At 40.3% G+C, this 18,472-nt stretch overlaps 2 protein-coding genes across 4 annotated transcripts in view; one reads left to right on the top strand and one right to left on the bottom strand.

The window, feature by feature from the left end:
• Window positions 1–5,153: 5,153 nt before the first annotated feature.
• Window positions 5,154–11,267, bottom strand: adma (adrenomedullin a). Of its 2 annotated transcripts, none has more exons than XM_080730701.1 (4): window positions 10,600–11,267; window positions 7,059–7,160; window positions 6,793–6,918; window positions 5,154–6,483 (listed from the first exon to the last, which is right to left on the bottom strand). In XM_080730701.1, the coding sequence occupies exons 1-4, from the start codon at window positions 10,749–10,751 to the stop codon at window positions 6,177–6,179; spliced, it is 687 nt and encodes a 228-aa protein (XP_080586827.1). In that variant the 5' UTR covers window positions 10,752–11,267; the 3' UTR covers window positions 5,154–6,176. The 2 variants fall into 2 exon arrangements, with proteins under 2 accessions (XP_080586827.1, XP_080586828.1); XM_080730702.1 differs by lacking the exon at window positions 10,600–11,267 and adding an exon at window positions 7,802–10,394.
• sbf2 (SET binding factor 2) overlaps window positions 11,266–18,472 on the top strand; it is a 156,444-nt gene continuing 149,237 nt past the window's right edge. For both annotated transcript variants that reach the window (XM_080730700.1, XM_080730699.1), the window contains exon 1: window positions 11,266–11,458. In XM_080730700.1, coding sequence (XP_080586826.1) covers window positions 11,404–11,458 — 55 coding nt within the window. In that variant the 5' untranslated portion in view covers window positions 11,266–11,403. The remainder of the gene's footprint in view (window positions 11,459–18,472) is intronic.

An 18,472-nucleotide genomic window follows, 5' to 3' on the forward strand; every position in this document is an offset into this window, starting at 1 on the left:
CTGATTTAATATGATATTTATGTCAGTTATCCTCTGGTGTCATTGTCAACACAAGACGACAGTGGATAAGACACAAGGCCAAAGACAAATAAATCCAAATCTGCATGGCAGCAGATAACTCACCTCTTCTTTCTACTGTGTAGAAGTTCCTTCAGAGAAACGCCTCAGTCATGCTCTGCTGTTGTTATGGTCAGAATATATGATACAGTATCACTCACTGCTCTGCAGTGCACATCCCTTCATCCTTAACTCCCTCATCGCCACAGCTTAGCACAAGCACTGCAGCTGCAGCTGCAGAAGCTAGTTCTCCTGATAAAAGCTACAAATGCAATCTGTTTTATGTCTATCACTATCAGTGCCTAACCATTTACTACATGGTATTGTACGCTCCAGTCTTTTCACATTGCTGGTGGTAGCATTGCATATTCACACACATGTAAAACATCGGTGTCAAGTTGCTCCTTACTTCTCTCATTACAGATTAGGCATTTAGCAGACACTCTTATCCAGAGCCACTTATAAAGTGCACGTGCTGCCTGGGTAAGCATCCCTCCCTACGCCTTCCTCCATTCAATATGGTTGGCCAGTAGTAATGATGACGCAATTCACGTCATAAATGGATGAGGTTGCTCTTTTGGAAAGGGAACTTTTTATTCATTCATTTATTTGTTGCCATTTTATGCTGTATGTCAGACAGGTCAGTGTAGAGAGATAAAGGGCAGAGAGAGGGGACACATGTGAGACAATACAGGGGTCGGATTCAAACCCAAGTTGTCAAGACAGACAAGGAGCATGATCTATGCATTAAACCGGCTGAGCCACCAGGCACCCCAAACAGGGAACTAAAGCTGCATTAATCCATTATGTAGGTTTACAAAGGCATGACAAATAGACTCAAAACACTCAGAACAGACTGCATTAATTAGATCCTCAAATGAGGATCTAGATTTGCTGCCATATGCAGCAGGGGCAGCACAGTGCTTCATTTAGCCTGTGTGTGTGTGTGTGTGTGTGTGTGAGATTACAAAGCTAATCCTCCCAGCTCAGGTTATCAGGGTACTTTTAGAATTGGCTGTAAAGAACCGACTTGTATCTCGGTGTTTGTGGGTGTGCCATCTTATTACAGTAATTCAGTGGTTCTCAGTTAAAATATGATTATTTGGGGGTTGCGGCCTGAAAAGGTTGAGGGCCACTGCAGTAATTAGATAGGAAACACCCAGAGTGTGACCAATTGCCGTCCCCCTCCCATCCTCTCCTCCTCTCCTCTCCTCGTCGCAGCTCCACAGTCCATCTACTGCACCTCTTACTGATCTGAGGGTGAGTGTGCCATGCCCATGTCATTCCTTCATATCTATACTATAATTTTGCGAATGTCTGACTGAGTGAGTGAGTGAGTGAGTGTCTTTCTGTCCCAGCGTTTCTCCTCGGTGGCTGGAGCAATTGATCTGAAATCGCATCACCATCAGCATATGAACACACCTGACATAACTGTGAAGGCCGTTTGTCACTTTCACAAATCGTATGCTGTATATTCGCATTTTTATGGTGTATCTATATCTATTTAGCCTACAGTACCTTTTGTGACCACACATGTTAAGGGAGGGGCGCTGTTGTTCAGGCCATGCACAATCACACACAAACCCACACACACACACACACACACACACACTCACACACACACACACACACACACACACACAAACACACACACACGGGGTGGGGGGGTGTGTGTGTGCAGGCGGGTGGGCGGGCGGGCTGGGGGGGGGGGGGGGGCAGTATTTCTGTAGCCATTAAACGAAACGGGTTTCTTACATTGATGCTCCTACATCATGCAAGCACCAGTTAAAGTTACTTTCCATCCCTCATATACTGTGTGCACAGTGCACATCCCATAACCCACACACTGCACATCATCTTAGAGCTCATATCTTTGAACGGGTAAGGGCTAGTTCATACAAAAACTGCATCAGCCCAGAGAGGAGAGAGGGAAAGGCAATAGCCTGACTGGACTGAACATGTGTGATTTTATCACAAATCTATTGCTAATGTTTGTCAGCTGACACTCATGTCATTCATTTGGACATTACATTCAGGCATATCTGCAGTGTTAATTTTGTCGACTAAGACTAAGACTAATAGACTACAAGATTTTGATATTTTGTGGATAAGACTAGACTACACTAAAACAATTTCCTAAGACTAAGACTATTATTTGTGTTATTCAAAATACTAAGACTAAGACTAAATCTAAGTCTAAGACTAAATGCTATAAAAATTAACACTGGTATGTAACTGCAATGAAATTAAAGCCAAATACATCTTTTATGTATGGTTTAGTTTGACCAAGTAACAGGCAGTAGAAGACAATTACTTGTTTAGAGTTATGTGGTTATATTTAGCCCAAAAGACTTAGTTTAAAAGACGAAGACAAAGACTAAGACTAATCCCAAAAGACTAAGACTAAAATATTTTGATATTTACTCAACTAAGACTAGACTAGACTAAAACAATTTCAGAAGACTAAGACTGGTGTTATTCAAAAGACTAAGACTAAGACTAAATCAAAATTTGCTAAAAAAAAATTAACACTGCATTTCTGATTACATGTAGCCTATTTTATAATATATATTTTACCCATACAGGTCCATTAGGTTACATTTGTAGTTAAACAAGCTCTCAGTTTGCTTGATGGTTGACCTACAGTACACACTGAGAGTTTGTTCATGCTATAGTACAGTATTACTACGTCAGCAGCTGATCTGCTTACTGACAGACTCACATACTGACAGACTATTTGGACTGGGTCACTGCTTTATTCATTCACAGAATGTTTTTACTATGTGAACAAATGGTGAACTGTTGCTGTGCTGTAATTCTTTCCCTATGCATTATCACACAGTGTTGTCACACAACATATTTCTTAGTAAACGTTTAGGCCTATGTCTGTACTATATTCTCTAGCACTAACGATATCATGCTTATACTTATGGTTGATATGCATAATATCAACCATAAGAATAAACATGCACAAGAGATGGTGACTCAATACCTGCTGCTTTATATACATATTTTTTAATTCTTTAACCATGCACATGATGAAACAGTAATCTTGTATCTGCTGGCTGCTGCTATTGGATTTGATTATTTATACCCAACGCTCTGTCTTTTATTTATTTATTCATATCACTTCAACGATACACATGAAACCTATTGTATACATGCTGCTATTTTTATATGCAGGATATGTTTTCCATCTGCATGAGAAGCATGAAGCGTTTTTGCCTTCTGTAGCGCATTTAACCATTGCTATTTTTTTGCTGTTATTTGATCTGTTCTGTGTTTTGTTTGCTCTTTATCACTTCCCTATGCTAACCCTTAAATGCAATGTTGAGAGTTTACACAAAACATTAACCTTATTTATCCCTGTAATCATGTTGTGTGAATAAAGTAGATTCAGATTCTGATATGATGTTTTTAAATAACCACTAGATGGCATATCTGCATTGGTCAAATGTTAAATGACACAAGATATTTTTGTGAGACACATATAATTAATGTCTTGATGGGATTGTTCAGCAGGTTTTTCCATTATTGAGCCATGTCCAGTGTCTCTGAAAATATAATTTAAAAAAGAAAATCCATAAAAGTCCACACATTTGGATGAAAATACAGTGCTAAGTTGTTCCATTGTGCCATAACTTATTCCACAGGGCCATTAAACATTATGACTAATAGTAACTGATGGTAGCTATATTTTAACAATTTGAGAAAAGGGGCAATTCACAGCTTTACATGTTATTAGCATGAACTTTGATGCAGTTGATGGGTTTGTGAGTAGTTTAAGGTTTATTGTTAAAGACACAAGTGTCTGTTGGGAATGAGAACAAAATAATCAACCTGCACAAATTGTAAGTTTTGATCAATCAGTGGCGTTTTCAGGAATTAGATTCAGAGTAGGCAAAATACCAGCCGCCCTTCCGCCTTAATGTTGGTTACAATGGGTTTGTATAGGAAGGGGGTGTGTCTGATAAAATGAGTATCAAATATCTAAATACTGAATAAAGCACTTAAAAACTGTCTGGGAGACTCACAAAAGCCTGAGTAGACGATAAAATGACCAAAAGAAAGTGAAATATCCCTTTACCCATTCAGGCCGGGAACACATTTTAGTGTATGGGAGGGGCTTACAGTACATGTACAGTATGTAGCAACATATGTGTTTTTGTAGGCTAATTTCTGATTTAGGCCTAACTATAAATGGGTTAAAGGCAGGGAGCAGTTCCTGTCCTGCACTGTTGCTGGTAAAGAGTGAAGGCCTAAGCCATGGCTGAAAACCAGGGGCCTCACTAATGGCTGTTTTTACCCATAAGGTCTCACTAGATGGCAATATAGTCCATATAATAGTATAATAAATCTTGGCCCCAATCTTTCCACTCATACAATATACTGTACGAATAATTTGCTTTTATAATACGATAGACCCATCCCTGACTATTACAGTGACTAAAGAAAAAGCATGTTTCTTCTCTGTTTTAAGTGATTTATTTTTTAAAGGAGGGATATATGATGGCTCCACTATGCAGGCTGCTTTTTTGGTTCACCAGTCTTGCTCATTGATATCAATGATGATGAACAGGTGTGAGTGCTGCATCAAATCAATACCAATCTAAAGTTAGTGATATTTGCAACTAAATGAATAAATGGTATGAATAAAATAAAAGTTACCATGTTTATTGTTTGTGTCTGGCCTATTCATTTCTTCTAGTCTATCCAGTAATGTGACAGGGGGGGGGGGGTCAGTTTTTATGATGATCTCTGTGTGCCTCTCAGGAATGTGAGACAGGAACCCCCCTCACAGCATCCTCATGTGCAAACCACCTTCTATCGCGTACAGAGAGCTAAAACCTCTCCTCTGTGGTTCTAAGATTGCACTGTGGTGGGGTGAGCCAAACAAATATGCACTGAACCCAGCAGGAATGCGCCTGGCACCCTTTCCCCCCTTCAGGGGTATCACAAGACGACAGTGGAGATGGGACGGTTCTAATGAGACAGTCTTACTACAAAGTATACACCTAACAGAGACCAGGTGATTCCTGGAGAGTTTCACTTTACTAGAACCAGGGACAAAAGATGTCTGGACAGGGTTTAGCTTTTGTATGCAAAATGTTTATTGTATGACAATGTGTATTGCTTTGACACAAATAAAATAGACCACATTTACAAATATATTATATAATAACATACCTATAAAACAGTATCATATTACCACAGTTTGCAAAAGAATAGTGGAAATGACAAATAACTACAATGCCCATATATTTCTTCCTGTACAAAAATAGTTCTATCTGCATAAGCATTTTAATGTAACCTTTATATAATATTTAAATAAAGAAATTCAACATACTTTAACATATATACAAATATATATATATATATATATACACACATACACATACAAACTTGTAATAAAAAACATACAAATATAAATTGCACATGTGTTTATACAAACAATAACATTTTCAAGTATATTTCAATCCATTGTGGACTGGCACATCTCACATAATCTAAGGCATTTCCCCTTATACAGTGTCCAAAACAATGTGATTTAGATTGAAGCTTCATAAAAGCTCTGGAGTATATATCTCCCAGTTTGGCATTTTGATTAATATTTCCTGATGATTTATTTGACTTTAAGTCCAAAAAGAAAAGTGCAGTATTGATGGTTTGATGGAATAGGGTATTACAATCCTTTAGAGGATAGAGCTTATCAAAGTCCCAGCCTTGAGGAAGAGGTGTTAAGATCCCAGTTTGTTAGAAGAGTTACCCTCTTTCACCCAGTGGGGGTCTCCACTGTGCCAAGTATTAGCAGTGTTCCTTTCCCCCTGCCAAGCCATTAGAGCAGCATCTGTTGCTTCATGCTGTGCCATCCAGTGTCTGTAGACCAGCTGCAGTTGTTTGCACACTCTACATCACTGAGCTGCATAGTCCAGCTTCCAGAGATACGGTGCAGCTAATCTTTCTCTGACTCAGTCCTCACCCCTGGAAGAAATGTTCTGGAGAACACTTGGCAGGATTCTGAGTCATTTGGAGAATTTTAGAACAGAGCAGCGACAAACACTCCGTCGGCGCATCTCCCACCCTTTTGTTCCTATCACCTCTTGCAAAGTCCCGCTTGCTCATGTCCGTCTGAGGAGAGCTTCAAGCTTGTGGATTTGTGAGTCCCTGCTCCTCCACACAGGCCTCAGCCTGCCCTGCTCTAGCCTCAGTGTGACTCTTTGCACTGGAAGAGAGCGACGTCTCCGGCCGTATCCCTGTGGGCTGATCTTGTCAATAGGGGCACTTCCAATCTTGAGCTTGTTGTTGAGCTGGTGGAGGCGATGTGCCAAGTCGTGCACGGTGCAGGTGCCCAGGGAACAGCCCGGCCTTCTTGACTGGTTGACGGAATTCTTTGTAGATCTCTTGGTTCGAACACTGATGTCAGTGCTGGAAGACAAAAAGAAGGAAAGACATTAGGAACATTAATCCATGTGAGGGGTTCCTGAGAGTGTAAACCCTACATACTTCGTTGTACGTCCAAATTAAAATAGCAGATTTACAAGGTCACAAATCATAGCAAATATTTTCACGGAATAGGGACGCTAGGGTTCATGTGGTTGCATGAACTTTGACAGTCCCTGCTTAACTTGACCACTTTCATTGACCTTTAGCTTAAGGCATGTTGAAAGCATGTTTACGTTTAAAATATTATTTCTCTGTTAATTCTATAAAGGGATGTCTCGTCTGGGCTTTTACCTTGAATGTGGAATCAGAGAATCCTTGACATCTTCTGGTCTGACAAATTGAGCAGAAGCTGCCGTCTTCTCTGCAGACACGCTGTTAAGACCCCGTCTCAATCTGCTCTGCATCCACATGCTCAACCTGCATGGAGAGAAGCGGAGAAGGACATTAATTCACCGCAGATCAACGTAGCATACTATTAAAGATATGGATCACTGAGTGCAATGAGGTTTAATTAAATCATTCGACAAATGAATGAAGTCTCAAATACTGTAGCTCACCTTCTTTTCAACTGGGGGCTCATTTCAAGTTCCACACAATGTGCTACTGTGGTCAGCAGACAGCAATAGAGCACCGACTGGAGGATCAATTTCATTTTGATTCTGTGGAGACAGAAGAAAAAAGAACGGTTGGTTAGTTATTTACTTATAATATATTTTAATATCTAACCTTTTTAACTGCCTGCTGTTATTCTATGCATGTAAATCTCGATGTCCCATGCCAGTCAAACTGGCTCAAGCTTGCACAAGAGTCCAAAAGCCAAGCTATTTACACTTATCATTCATTTATTTAAAAAGTCAAACTGAGGTCAGATTTTTCTCGGTTAAGTAAACTTACAACCATGCTTCAGGCCCCTGGCCAGAATAGCAAAGGACACTATCTACCAAAGAGTATTCTAAACTAGAGTCAGCTCAATATGACCCAGGTAAAGACAATGCAATATCAAATATATATATATATTTTTAATGGGAAAGCTGATGAACTAATGCAGTACAATAAGAATTATTCAATATTGTATACTTGCAAGATATTTCTATACACCGGTATCTCTAGAGGACAATTCTGCACTGTTGACACACACATACACATGGTACTGTAAAGTAAGAGCTGAACTCCTTATATAACGGGAGATAACCTGTCCTTGTCCGTACACTTGAGCCCTGACCTCAAAACAGCAAGGATAAAGCCATCACCTGGGAACACAACAAACAGCAACAGTATCTTCAAATGAAAGTTCACATACCTGGAATCCTTTGATAATTCACTTGAATGAGAAAGCTTGTGGCGTAGCGTGCGCAATGAGAGAATACTCCACAGGTTCCTTGAAATTGTTGCTGTAAGGCAGCTGTGACACTCTGCTAATAGCCTCTACACACCAGACGGGAGCCTTTTATACAAGAGGTGGGAGGGGCTCATTGACTGACACACACACTCTCATCCTGTTCCTCCACCCCATTCAGATTGTTACTATTGTGTTGTTGCTGCTGATACTGATACAGGATAAAAGATCAAAAGTGAAAATAGAAAATAACAAAAATAATATAATAGCAATAAAAAGAACATAAAAAAAATAACATTTCCCTTTTTATGTTGTTTTTACATATAACATTCAACAGCACCTTGTAGTTGAGATTAACCAATTTTAATTAAATACATTTTGATTTCTATTACTCCAACATTAACCAACTATTGTAAATAGAAGAATTATGTTCTGAAAATCAGCAGGTCCAGTCCAGTCCTGTCATACAGTATGTAAGGACAATTCAGGGAGAACAGTGATTCAGTGATTTTCGTGACTGCTTCGCTCCACAAGCGTTTGTGGAAAGGAGAACTAGAAACCAAATGATCACAAAACATATACTGTATTAAAGACCGATATGTACATATATTTTAACTTCAAGCTCAACAGAATATCATTCATTGTACATTTAATCAGTATATGTCTGGTATAAAGTGAAGTCTATACAATTTATACAATGTTTCCACATCTATCCACCTTGTATTGCAAGGTAAAGCCAGATATCACATTTAATATCAATCTAAAACATGGTGGGTGATCAGTATGAGATATATTATGTGGCCAACATAAAGTATTGTATAATTTCCTGTTTATGCCTAAGGGTCGACTTTATAGACAAATATTTGACCTCAATCCAGTCATTCCATTAATGTGTGAGGGAGTACATAATTATTACAATAATAATATTAATAAATCAAGATAATTACTTATGTCCCCCAGAATATGGGCTTGAACAATAATCCTTGAAGTAGGAATAATATTGGCTTAAGCATTTCTTTCATACTTTTCTTCTAATAATTAATAAGAGTTCACTTCAACCCTCAGGAATGCACACACAGGAAGCTCCTAGGTGCTGATGGGTCAACGGAGCCATTAAGTCTGCCTCCGTGACTGAGAGGATATCTCTCAACCGCTTTATTTGACTTCATCCCAAATTTCATACCGTGAGTCAATTTACAAGACTTCACGTGCAAATGTGTTTATATACGTAAAGGTTGAAGCCAATTCAGATGGAGTCATGCTTCAACATGTCTCACACTGTAGCCTACTGGCAATTGTGTGCAGCTCAAAACAATGTGGATGTCAGTGGGGGTCATGAGGCAGATGTTGATTACAAGCCCTCAGGGGCAAATATGCACACAAGATGCCATCGGGATTAACACGTTGGGGATAACAACTTTTTGTTTGCCACAGTCATGTACGGGTCATCCAAGCACCTGATCCAAAGTTACCCAGGCATACCCAGAGTGTGTATGCCTATGTCTGGGGTTGGGAATGTACACCGAAAAATCCTCAGTATTAATGTAACTCTGAGAGTGTGCAAAATAAATGGAATCAAATGGACTCATAAGCATCCCTGTGGTTCCATTTGTATACACTGAGGATCACACCGAGGATTTTACTGTGTAAGCTTGTGAGATGTGTATGAGTTGGTCTAGTTAAAAATGCATGTTTGTTTTGCCATTGCACTATAATATTTTTTTACTTTGTTTTAACATAAATAATGTTTTTTAAAGGTAAGGCTTTTCTTTTCTTTAAAGTGAAAAAGTTAAATGCATTACTTTATAGTGCTACATTTAAAATGTTGATGAGGAAAATCAAACATTTAACATTGGAATGGCAGCTATGCACTATAATGAATAATATTCATACAGTACAATAAATCTTTCTTTTGTCCCTAGGGTCTCTGATTAGAAACATCCAGAATGTATTTATATCTTAAGTAACCTCTGTGCTCACATGATGTCATGTTGAGACATGATAAATATATGAAACACATGTGCCATAAACAGCAAATATTTTGTAAGCATTTTGTAATGATAATTGCCTCTGGCAGACAAGTAATCCCTGCACTCTCAGCTGAGAACAAGGGGTTGTGCAATTCGTGACAACAGAAAACTGCTGTTGCTCTTTGGCTCCTTATATAGAAATCATCTGCTTGCCCCCCATGAGAGGCATATCAACAGGATGACTGACACACACTGGCCCAGTCACAGCTGTGGTATGTGTACAGGTAACATAAGGTTCACGGACACTGACCCAAACACATCAAGACATGTACTGTATTTCCCATGGGATCTGGACAATATGGACAAAATCTTATGTGACAATATTTTTGATAAAATACCTTGATATCGAGAATGTATAATCATTTCTTTTTTCATTTTGTTCCTCCAAAGAATTTCAACAATTTACCTACAAGCTCACAATGTGTCACAATGTGATGTGTTGAGCTTGTAAAGCTGCTATTTTAGCTATTTGAGAAAATGTTTGAAAGTATAAAATAGGTCTCAACAAGCGATTAAAACCAATAATAATAATAATTGTCCCTTTCATGCCCATATATGGAGATCCCTGATGTCATCAATATTAAGCCCATGTGCGTCACATGCAGTGCGTGACACCTCATCCCAGCTCATCCATATTCGGGAAAATATGGCCACATTTTGTCCAGCTAAAAGAAACCTTGTGAAATATAATGTCGCCGACCAATCATCAAGGACGAAAGAAGAAGAACCAACCTCAATGCAGTTGCCCAGTGCTCGCCCAGCAGTCTGCTGTCACCCAGGCGGATGCGTGCACGCACCCATGTGAGTGCGCCAAGGGCCCATGGGCGAGGTCGCTTCTCGGACCGTATTGGTAATGATGATGTCATGATGATGATGAATTGCATTCCAGGAATTTTCAGCAGTAACTTTGATGAAGCCTGTCATATTACAAAATAAGAAACAGTATTCTTCGGTTAATTGTCACAAAAAACTCTTGTAATTTATCGGTAATGAGTGGTCCGGGGACCCCCAGTGGTCCTTGGGGCAGTTCCAGCGTGTCCCCAGCTAAACGATAGTTAGGAACCAAATGGAACCTAAGGTATAAATTAACATTGATTTTAGGCCTACTATATAAATTGGGGTACCAGAGATAGGATGCCAATGGGGACCGTAGCCTGTCAAACTGGGGTCAACTGGTATTCCCTTGAAATGGTTGAGATTTTTGAGAATCACTGCTAGAGCAGTAAAAATCTTCTCTTATAGGGGGAAGGGGGTCCTTTGCATATCTTTTCAAAGTGGGTTCTGCGAGCTTATAAATGTCAATTTGGGGGTCCTTGACATGAAAAAGTTTGAGAACCACTGACATCAGACAGAGAGTAACCGCGATAATAATAGTCTTACAAGTGTTTGTAAAGTGAATGGGGCCCACGCCCATGGATGTCGCCTGGCTCGTGCACGCAGGCGCACTCGCACTCCTCCTGTCAAACATGGCTGTGCTTTTGAAGAAAGAAAAATGCTGAATTGTGTTGGTAAATCTCGGGAAAAACAACAGCAAACATGGCTAGATTGGCTGATTATTTCGTTGTCGTGGGATATGATCAGGAAAAAGCCGGTAAGTTTCTTGGCGGAACATATACGTGCGCTCACGACTTTCCAGTTGTTTTTATAGCTCCAATGATGAGATTTATCCAGGCCGTCAGTGGGATGGTGTTGATGTCATGTTATAGCCCGACTAGCCTAGCTACAAAGCTACGATGGGAGGTTTTACCAACACTTTATTTTCAAATACCTTGTTTAATTGAACATCACCATAATTATGCACGTGTTGTCTGATCAAGCACGATACCTGATCACAAAACGCCTTGTTTGCTTGGTTTGTTTTGATAATTCCTCGTTTCATTTGAAACTTCCATCATGGATTCAATCAGAATCTGTCACATCCTGTCCCTGTTGATTCTTGTCCCTGTCAAGTTTTTCCTCTGCTGATGTGGTTTCATAAGTTTTCTTTTACAAGGAGAGCATTGCAGAAATGCAGTCTGTTCCTTATTACATCAACAATCTTTCATCATCATCGTTCATCCAATTTCTTTTCTGACCAAGCGTTAGTAGTCCCGCGTTTCATCGTGATCATGTTTGTTCTATTTTGGAGATCCCTGGAGGGGAGAATACCGTTGGGATAAGTCTGTCTTTTGTTACTGACCGCTGCTGTTTGTTTAATACTGATCTATTTTTACAAACTGTAGGCGTATGTGTCATCGATCTGTTGGATTATATATTTGTTTTTTGCCGGGGACAGTGTTGAACTTTTAGACGATGGGCGTATACCGCGGCTAGAAAGGCAGTCCTTGTGGTTAACCAAAAGACCCTGTGTGTTCTGATGCCTTTCCCAGTTGTTGTTCCTCCAGGATCTGAAACTCCTTTGGCTTAAAGTGACATGTGATGCACACTCACTCACTCACTCACTGCTAGCAAGCATCACTGTTCCCAAACCCTGGGTCGTGACCCATTTGTGGTCCTCGGACACATTTTTATGGGTCCCTTTATTTTTTGTTTCCTATATAGGGCAGGCCTATAATTCGTTTTTAATTATTATTTCAAAACATTTTCAAAAACATTCCCCCAAAAAGCAACGTGAGCTTGTAGATCTGCTGTTTTCACTATAGTTTGGATCCCGGGCAAACGTCTAATTTCTCTTTTGAGGCTAGAGATAAAAAGTTTGGGAACCACTGCTACAGTAATAATGCTATCTGGCATCTAGAGATGGTATACCAGCTCTTGACAGCCCATTCATTGAAACCGAAAGGTCCTATCTGATTGTATTAAACAACATTAAATTCAATTCACCAACATATTGCAGGCTGCAGCTGTGTGGAAAGCTTCTTCCTTATCTGTCAAAGCTTATCCTCTTATCTGTCAAATGTTTTGTTTCATAAAAAATCCACCCGCACCGTAGACATGTTAAGATGACCTATATACGTTCTGCCAATACATTCCACAAGGGGTGATTGTGTGTTCGATCTGGAAGCTCTTTGCAAAACACTCAACAGTCCTGCGTACCACCTGTTTTGAAATTCCACATAATAGGAGGCAGCAGGACATAGTTGAAAACGAGCGCTTCCAAACCCATCAAACAGAAAAATCACCTGTATAGAATGTATTGACAGAAAGTATGCCATAACTCATATCATGTTTACAGTGATTTGACAGATACAAAGAGGATAACCCCAACTGTTGGTGAGTTTAACGTTGTTTAATACACTCGGATAGACTTTATAGTTTTCAATAAATCAGCTCTCAAGGGTTGGTATTGCAACTCTACACAGTAAATAATTATTGTTAATCTAGCTTTCTGGGGGCTCTTACATTAATACTCCTAGTCTCCTACCGAGACTTCCACATTGTGACATTGGGACGACGACGGTAGGAGAGTCTTACAGACATTGTCATGCACTCCTTCTGGATGGTCGGCAAAACTGTAATAGCCTCTCTACACACGCACAAATGCGAAATATAGGACACCGGCGTAGTTCGCGATAAAGTTGTAACTAAATCTTGTTTAATGTATTAGTCCGTATTTTTCAATAAAAAAAGTTTTTACCAAGTGTGTGTCGGACATAGAGTATATACAATATAGAGAATGGATAGCCCCCTCCCCCAGCTATTCATTTCAATGCAAGTTGCTCAGTGGCGTTTTGAAGCACCCGGAAGAAGCAGAATCCAGGTGCATCATGGGGGAAATTGGCAAACAAAAGTTTGCCAATTTTACTTACGTCGAGACGTAATTACGTCACAAACGTCACTCGACGTCCATTGAACCCTATTGTAGACCCCAGTGGCGTGCTCTTTTGCTTGTGCATGTATTTTTCACCCCGCCTGCAGTTCCAGCTTTGGCCACCATGTCCTTTTGCTTCAACTCTAGCCTCTGGGGGCTTGGTGTCGGAGTGTCACTGGTTTGGTTAAACATGGCTGCACTTATCACGTGACGTTGATCCATTCCCCCATTCGCTCATACAAGGACATGACAATATTGCTTCCCAGCCACCGAAAGGCGCTGTTGCATCCAACATTGTAGCAAACGAGGAAAAGCAGTAACACTTTGTAAAAACTACTTTTATTGAAAAATGCGGACTAATACATTAAACAAGGCTTCCAACTTAATCGCAAACAGTTGGCAGAACAACTCCGGTGTCCTATATTTCGCATTTGTAGAGTCGCTATTACAGTTTTGCCGACCATCCAGCAGGAGTGTATGACAATGTCTGTAAGACTCTCCTACAGTGACAGTCGTCGTCCCAACATCACAATGTGGAAGTCTCGGTAGGAGTATCTTAAATGTAAGGCTAGGGGGCTCTCATGTTGCACTGGTGGTGATCAATAGTGGGCAATTTACACATAATTTGTTGTAATCTGATTTCTAGCCGTTGAGTTGTTTCTTTTTAAACTGCCTGGAAAATAGGAATATTAAGCCAACTATTCAGGTAATGACAGAGGGCCAGTAAACATCCCTGGACCATGCAGCAACTTCCATCCAGGGTATCATACTATGTGTCAGAGAGACAGCAGAACAGCTGATTGGAGTCACCATGGTTTTGCTGCACAATAGTGTATTCCATCAGCTCTGTGCATCCCAGCACCAGCTGACAGCAGGGACAAAATGTTCCTTGCTTCATCAAGAGAGTCTAAATGGATGCAGTCTCACCACAAACACAGAGAGCTGATATACTGTGGCATCCCTATATCTGTCCATAACTTCGAGCTAGCACTCTTGGCGTTGCCTGCTGCCTGTTGGCCTGCCGAGCTGGAGACCGGGGTTCAATTCCAGCTCGGTGTGCGAAGCGTTACAAATACAATACTGTACTGTATGTACTACTACTATGATTAAATCATGTGTAGACAAAGTGAGCTAGCGAGAACTCAATCTTCCATGTCACATTCCAGGTCTATTATTTACAATGCTGTGATGTGTGTGTCTGTATATATATATGTATCTGTGTGTGTGTATGTGTGTATGTATGTGTGTGTGTGTATATGTGTGTATATATATATATATATATATAGTGCCAATTTAAGGACTTTTTAATGCCTCTAAAATGACAAATTAAACATTGTCCAAATTGTCAAATATATAGAGGCAGAAATTTTAAAAATAGCCGATCTACAAGCTCACAACATACTGTATGTATATATATAGCAAAGGTAGTCAGGATCGGGACTCGAACCAGCCGACACGCTGTCAGGCTACACTGAGCCTATGTGGTATGCACCTGGACCGGTAGGCCAGCAGGCGTCCATGCTGTGAGTGTGATCGCTTGATGTTTCCTCCATGACCAGGGATCCTCAGAGACAAATGTTGTCTGTCCATTCTTGCAGGTAGATGATTGATGAGTAGCATGATAAATGAGTGGTGTTTGGGTTCATTGGATGAGAGGTGTGTGAATCAGAGCAGTGTCTCAAAACTAAACCGCTGAAAATGAATAGAAATTGTATACTAAAATGATTTGACTCTTCATTGTGTATAACGACCTGGATTCAAACCCTTGTCTACCGCATGGGAAACAAAACATCCACAGCTCACTCAAAGGTGAATCTAGGTGGTGTGGCTCAGAGCCCCTGCCTGATGACTAAAAGCCAAATATTTCCCCACTCAAGGGAGAATGACCCTTTAGGCTAGTGGTTAAGATAATCAAATGGCTTTCCACGTGGGAGACCCGGGTTAGAATCCCTGGCGATACCTAGGATAGGAATAGGCAATATATCAATATTACATTGATTGATTGATTGATTATTTTATTAGAGAAAAATGGAGAACTGTACAAGTATAGTCAATATCCCAAAGACTTTTTACGGTCTTTTTTACGTTGGAAGCCCCCCTGTATTTAATTCATGAACATAATAAATTGCAAGCAAAGAAAACATATAATATCGCAGTTATAAAAAACACTATATACAGGATAGGGGAAACAAGGGGGTGGGGGTGCTCACTTCTCACATTGATATTGTGAAAAGGCATGTAAAGTCTGCTACTGTTGCTGGAGTTAGATTAAGTTATATTTACTGTTAAATCAGTTATTAGCTAAGGAAACTAAAAAAAGCCAACCTGGCCATTGGCGCAATTTCCAATAGGCTGTCTAGACAGCAGATGTGTTTTTCTCCACCTTGCCTGTTAAGTCAAACCAGAGATCACTGAAAAGGTCATAACCCGGTCCCCCGCACTGTCTGCAGCTTTTCTATTAGCCTGACCCAATTCTCAAATTGTGTGAAGCAGGTGATCTGAAAAATAGGGGACACCGTTATGCAGTTGAAAATATCTCTGAAGTATTATTCTGCATCATTGTACAGTATGCAGAAGGTAAAATAGACCTACACAGGTGAACCCGTATTAATTTCACGTTGGCTGCTTTTTAAGTAGCTCTTCGGCCTGTGCGTGTATGTTTTCCCCATGGCAATGAACAGGCTGACTGGAACATAATCTCACCGCTTTTGTTGCTGTGTAGTGTGAGTGACTCAGGTCTTTAGCTAAAGGTAAAGTGTACATAAAGCAATTTATTGAAATGCACTTCAAATTTGTGTGTAGGTGAGAACTATTTTAAGAATTTCAGGGTGACAAAACAGACAAAAGCTTCCTAGGCAACTGCCCCTACAAGGGCGGCCCATCCGTCATATCATTGTGCTGTCAGTTTGTCAGAAGATCTTGATAAGCATTGAAGGTGACTGAGGCTTCCATCATAATCATGAGCAGGAGCAGGCGGGAAGACTCCGGCACTAGAAATTCCATTGTAGTTTGTTTCCTGAGGGACTGATGTCATCCCCAAACCTTAATATGATATCTCTGATTTAAAGCTGGAATGCAAAACTGGGATTTGGATGCAGTGTTGAATAAGCAGTGTGTATTCTTTTCTTTTGCAGTGAGATATCATTTCTTATTGGCAAGGGGCTCTGGCTTGATGTTGTACTATAAATTGTAAATTGCTCAGTGAAACAGAGGAATTTACCCGACTGCCCCCCGTCTGAAACAGTTTATTGGATGGATAGCATTACGCTGTATCAAAGTGGTTGTGGAATTCCATATACACGATCTTGACTTTGTGTGACTTTATGGCCTGGATTTAAAATTCCGGACTGGGCCCAGGAAATGGCTTATGTAACGTTGAATCTAACCAACAAGAAAAGCACAGCATTCCAAATGAACAAGAGCAAAATGTTTCCATGTGCTGATTTCTGATGACTGTGTGATGTTGCTGTCTGTATTTCATATTATCCGTTCTCTTGGAATCAGAGCACGCAGCAGTTTGATCTGGGGTGTTCTTTACTTAAATAATCAGCTTCATGTAATTTTGCATGACTGGTTACGTTGCTGCATTTAACATGATGATTTAACAAAGTTATTAGACGTTCAAAAAACTAAAGCCATATATACGTGCCAATAGTGATTCTTTGAATTGAAGTTCTTTTAACTCTAGTAACTTTTTTAATTGACCTTTGTTTTGGTGACATCTCAAAATTGTTGTGTTTTGTGTGCTTACCTGCTTAGTTGGAATACATGGCGCACAAGGACATTTCTTAATTAAAGAAGGTAAAAGGCAGAACAACAACTTCCATTTCTTTCAACAAGAGTTTCATGTTTTATTGTCAGCTGTTTTTGTTTAGCCAACTTACAGTATCCTGATGGTGTTTATGTGGTCTACTATGATTTACTTGGTGAAATAGCTAGTCAGGCATAAAATGTGTTTTTTGAAGCTGGTGCTGATATTTATGAGTTGAGAGGTTGAGGCTTCCTAGACTTGAGTTGTGTTTTGACCTAGGCTCTTGTCCGCCATTCTCAGTGAATGTTTGTTATTGTGACCGTCAGGTCACACAGTTACTATGAAAACCTCCACCGAGTCAGTCAGTCCCTCTGTCTGTCCATCACGTCACGCCACGTCACGTCACACTTTTGTCCCTACTCTTATCTCTGGCACATACATGCGACAGTCGCTTATCTCCCGATTAGGGAGTTTTACTGGTTTATGGCACAGTTTTTCAAAGTGGGGACAGCAGGGGGGGTATTTGTAAATACCCCCCCTGCACGCACGCACGCACGCACGCACGCGCATACACACACACACACACACACACACACACACACACACACACACACACACACACACACACACACACACACACACACACACACACACACACACACACACACACACATATATATATACACGTATACTGAGCTATATAGCTCATATCTTATTTCCTCCCCCAAACATTGGTCAAGGTGTTCGTTTTTCAAAAGATGCAATATAATCCATTTTTGTCTCGACTTGTCCTACCCGACCAGGGCTTCAGACAGGAGCGATTACCGGTAGATACATTGTTAAACCGCTTATTTTTCTTGCTTGAAAGTCCTTTTTTTCGCGACACGTATGCCTCAAGTATAAGTAGTGTCCCATCCGAGCGATAACATGACCAGAGCACTGCCATTGTTGTTGTTAGAATGCTGAACTTTGAACTCCCGTTGAAATCGCGTCTCTCACCAAATCTCGTGGTACCTAGAAGCTGAAAGCCTCTGAGTCAAAAGGCCCAATCGAAATACACTGCTTTACCATACAGCAACACTGTTGGTTTGGCTAACTTCTGC

Source organism: Nannobrachium achirus, assembly GCF_963921795.1.
Source record: "Nannobrachium achirus genome assembly, chromosome: 7".
Lineage (NCBI taxonomy): Eukaryota > Metazoa > Chordata > Actinopteri > Myctophiformes > Myctophidae > Nannobrachium > Nannobrachium achirus.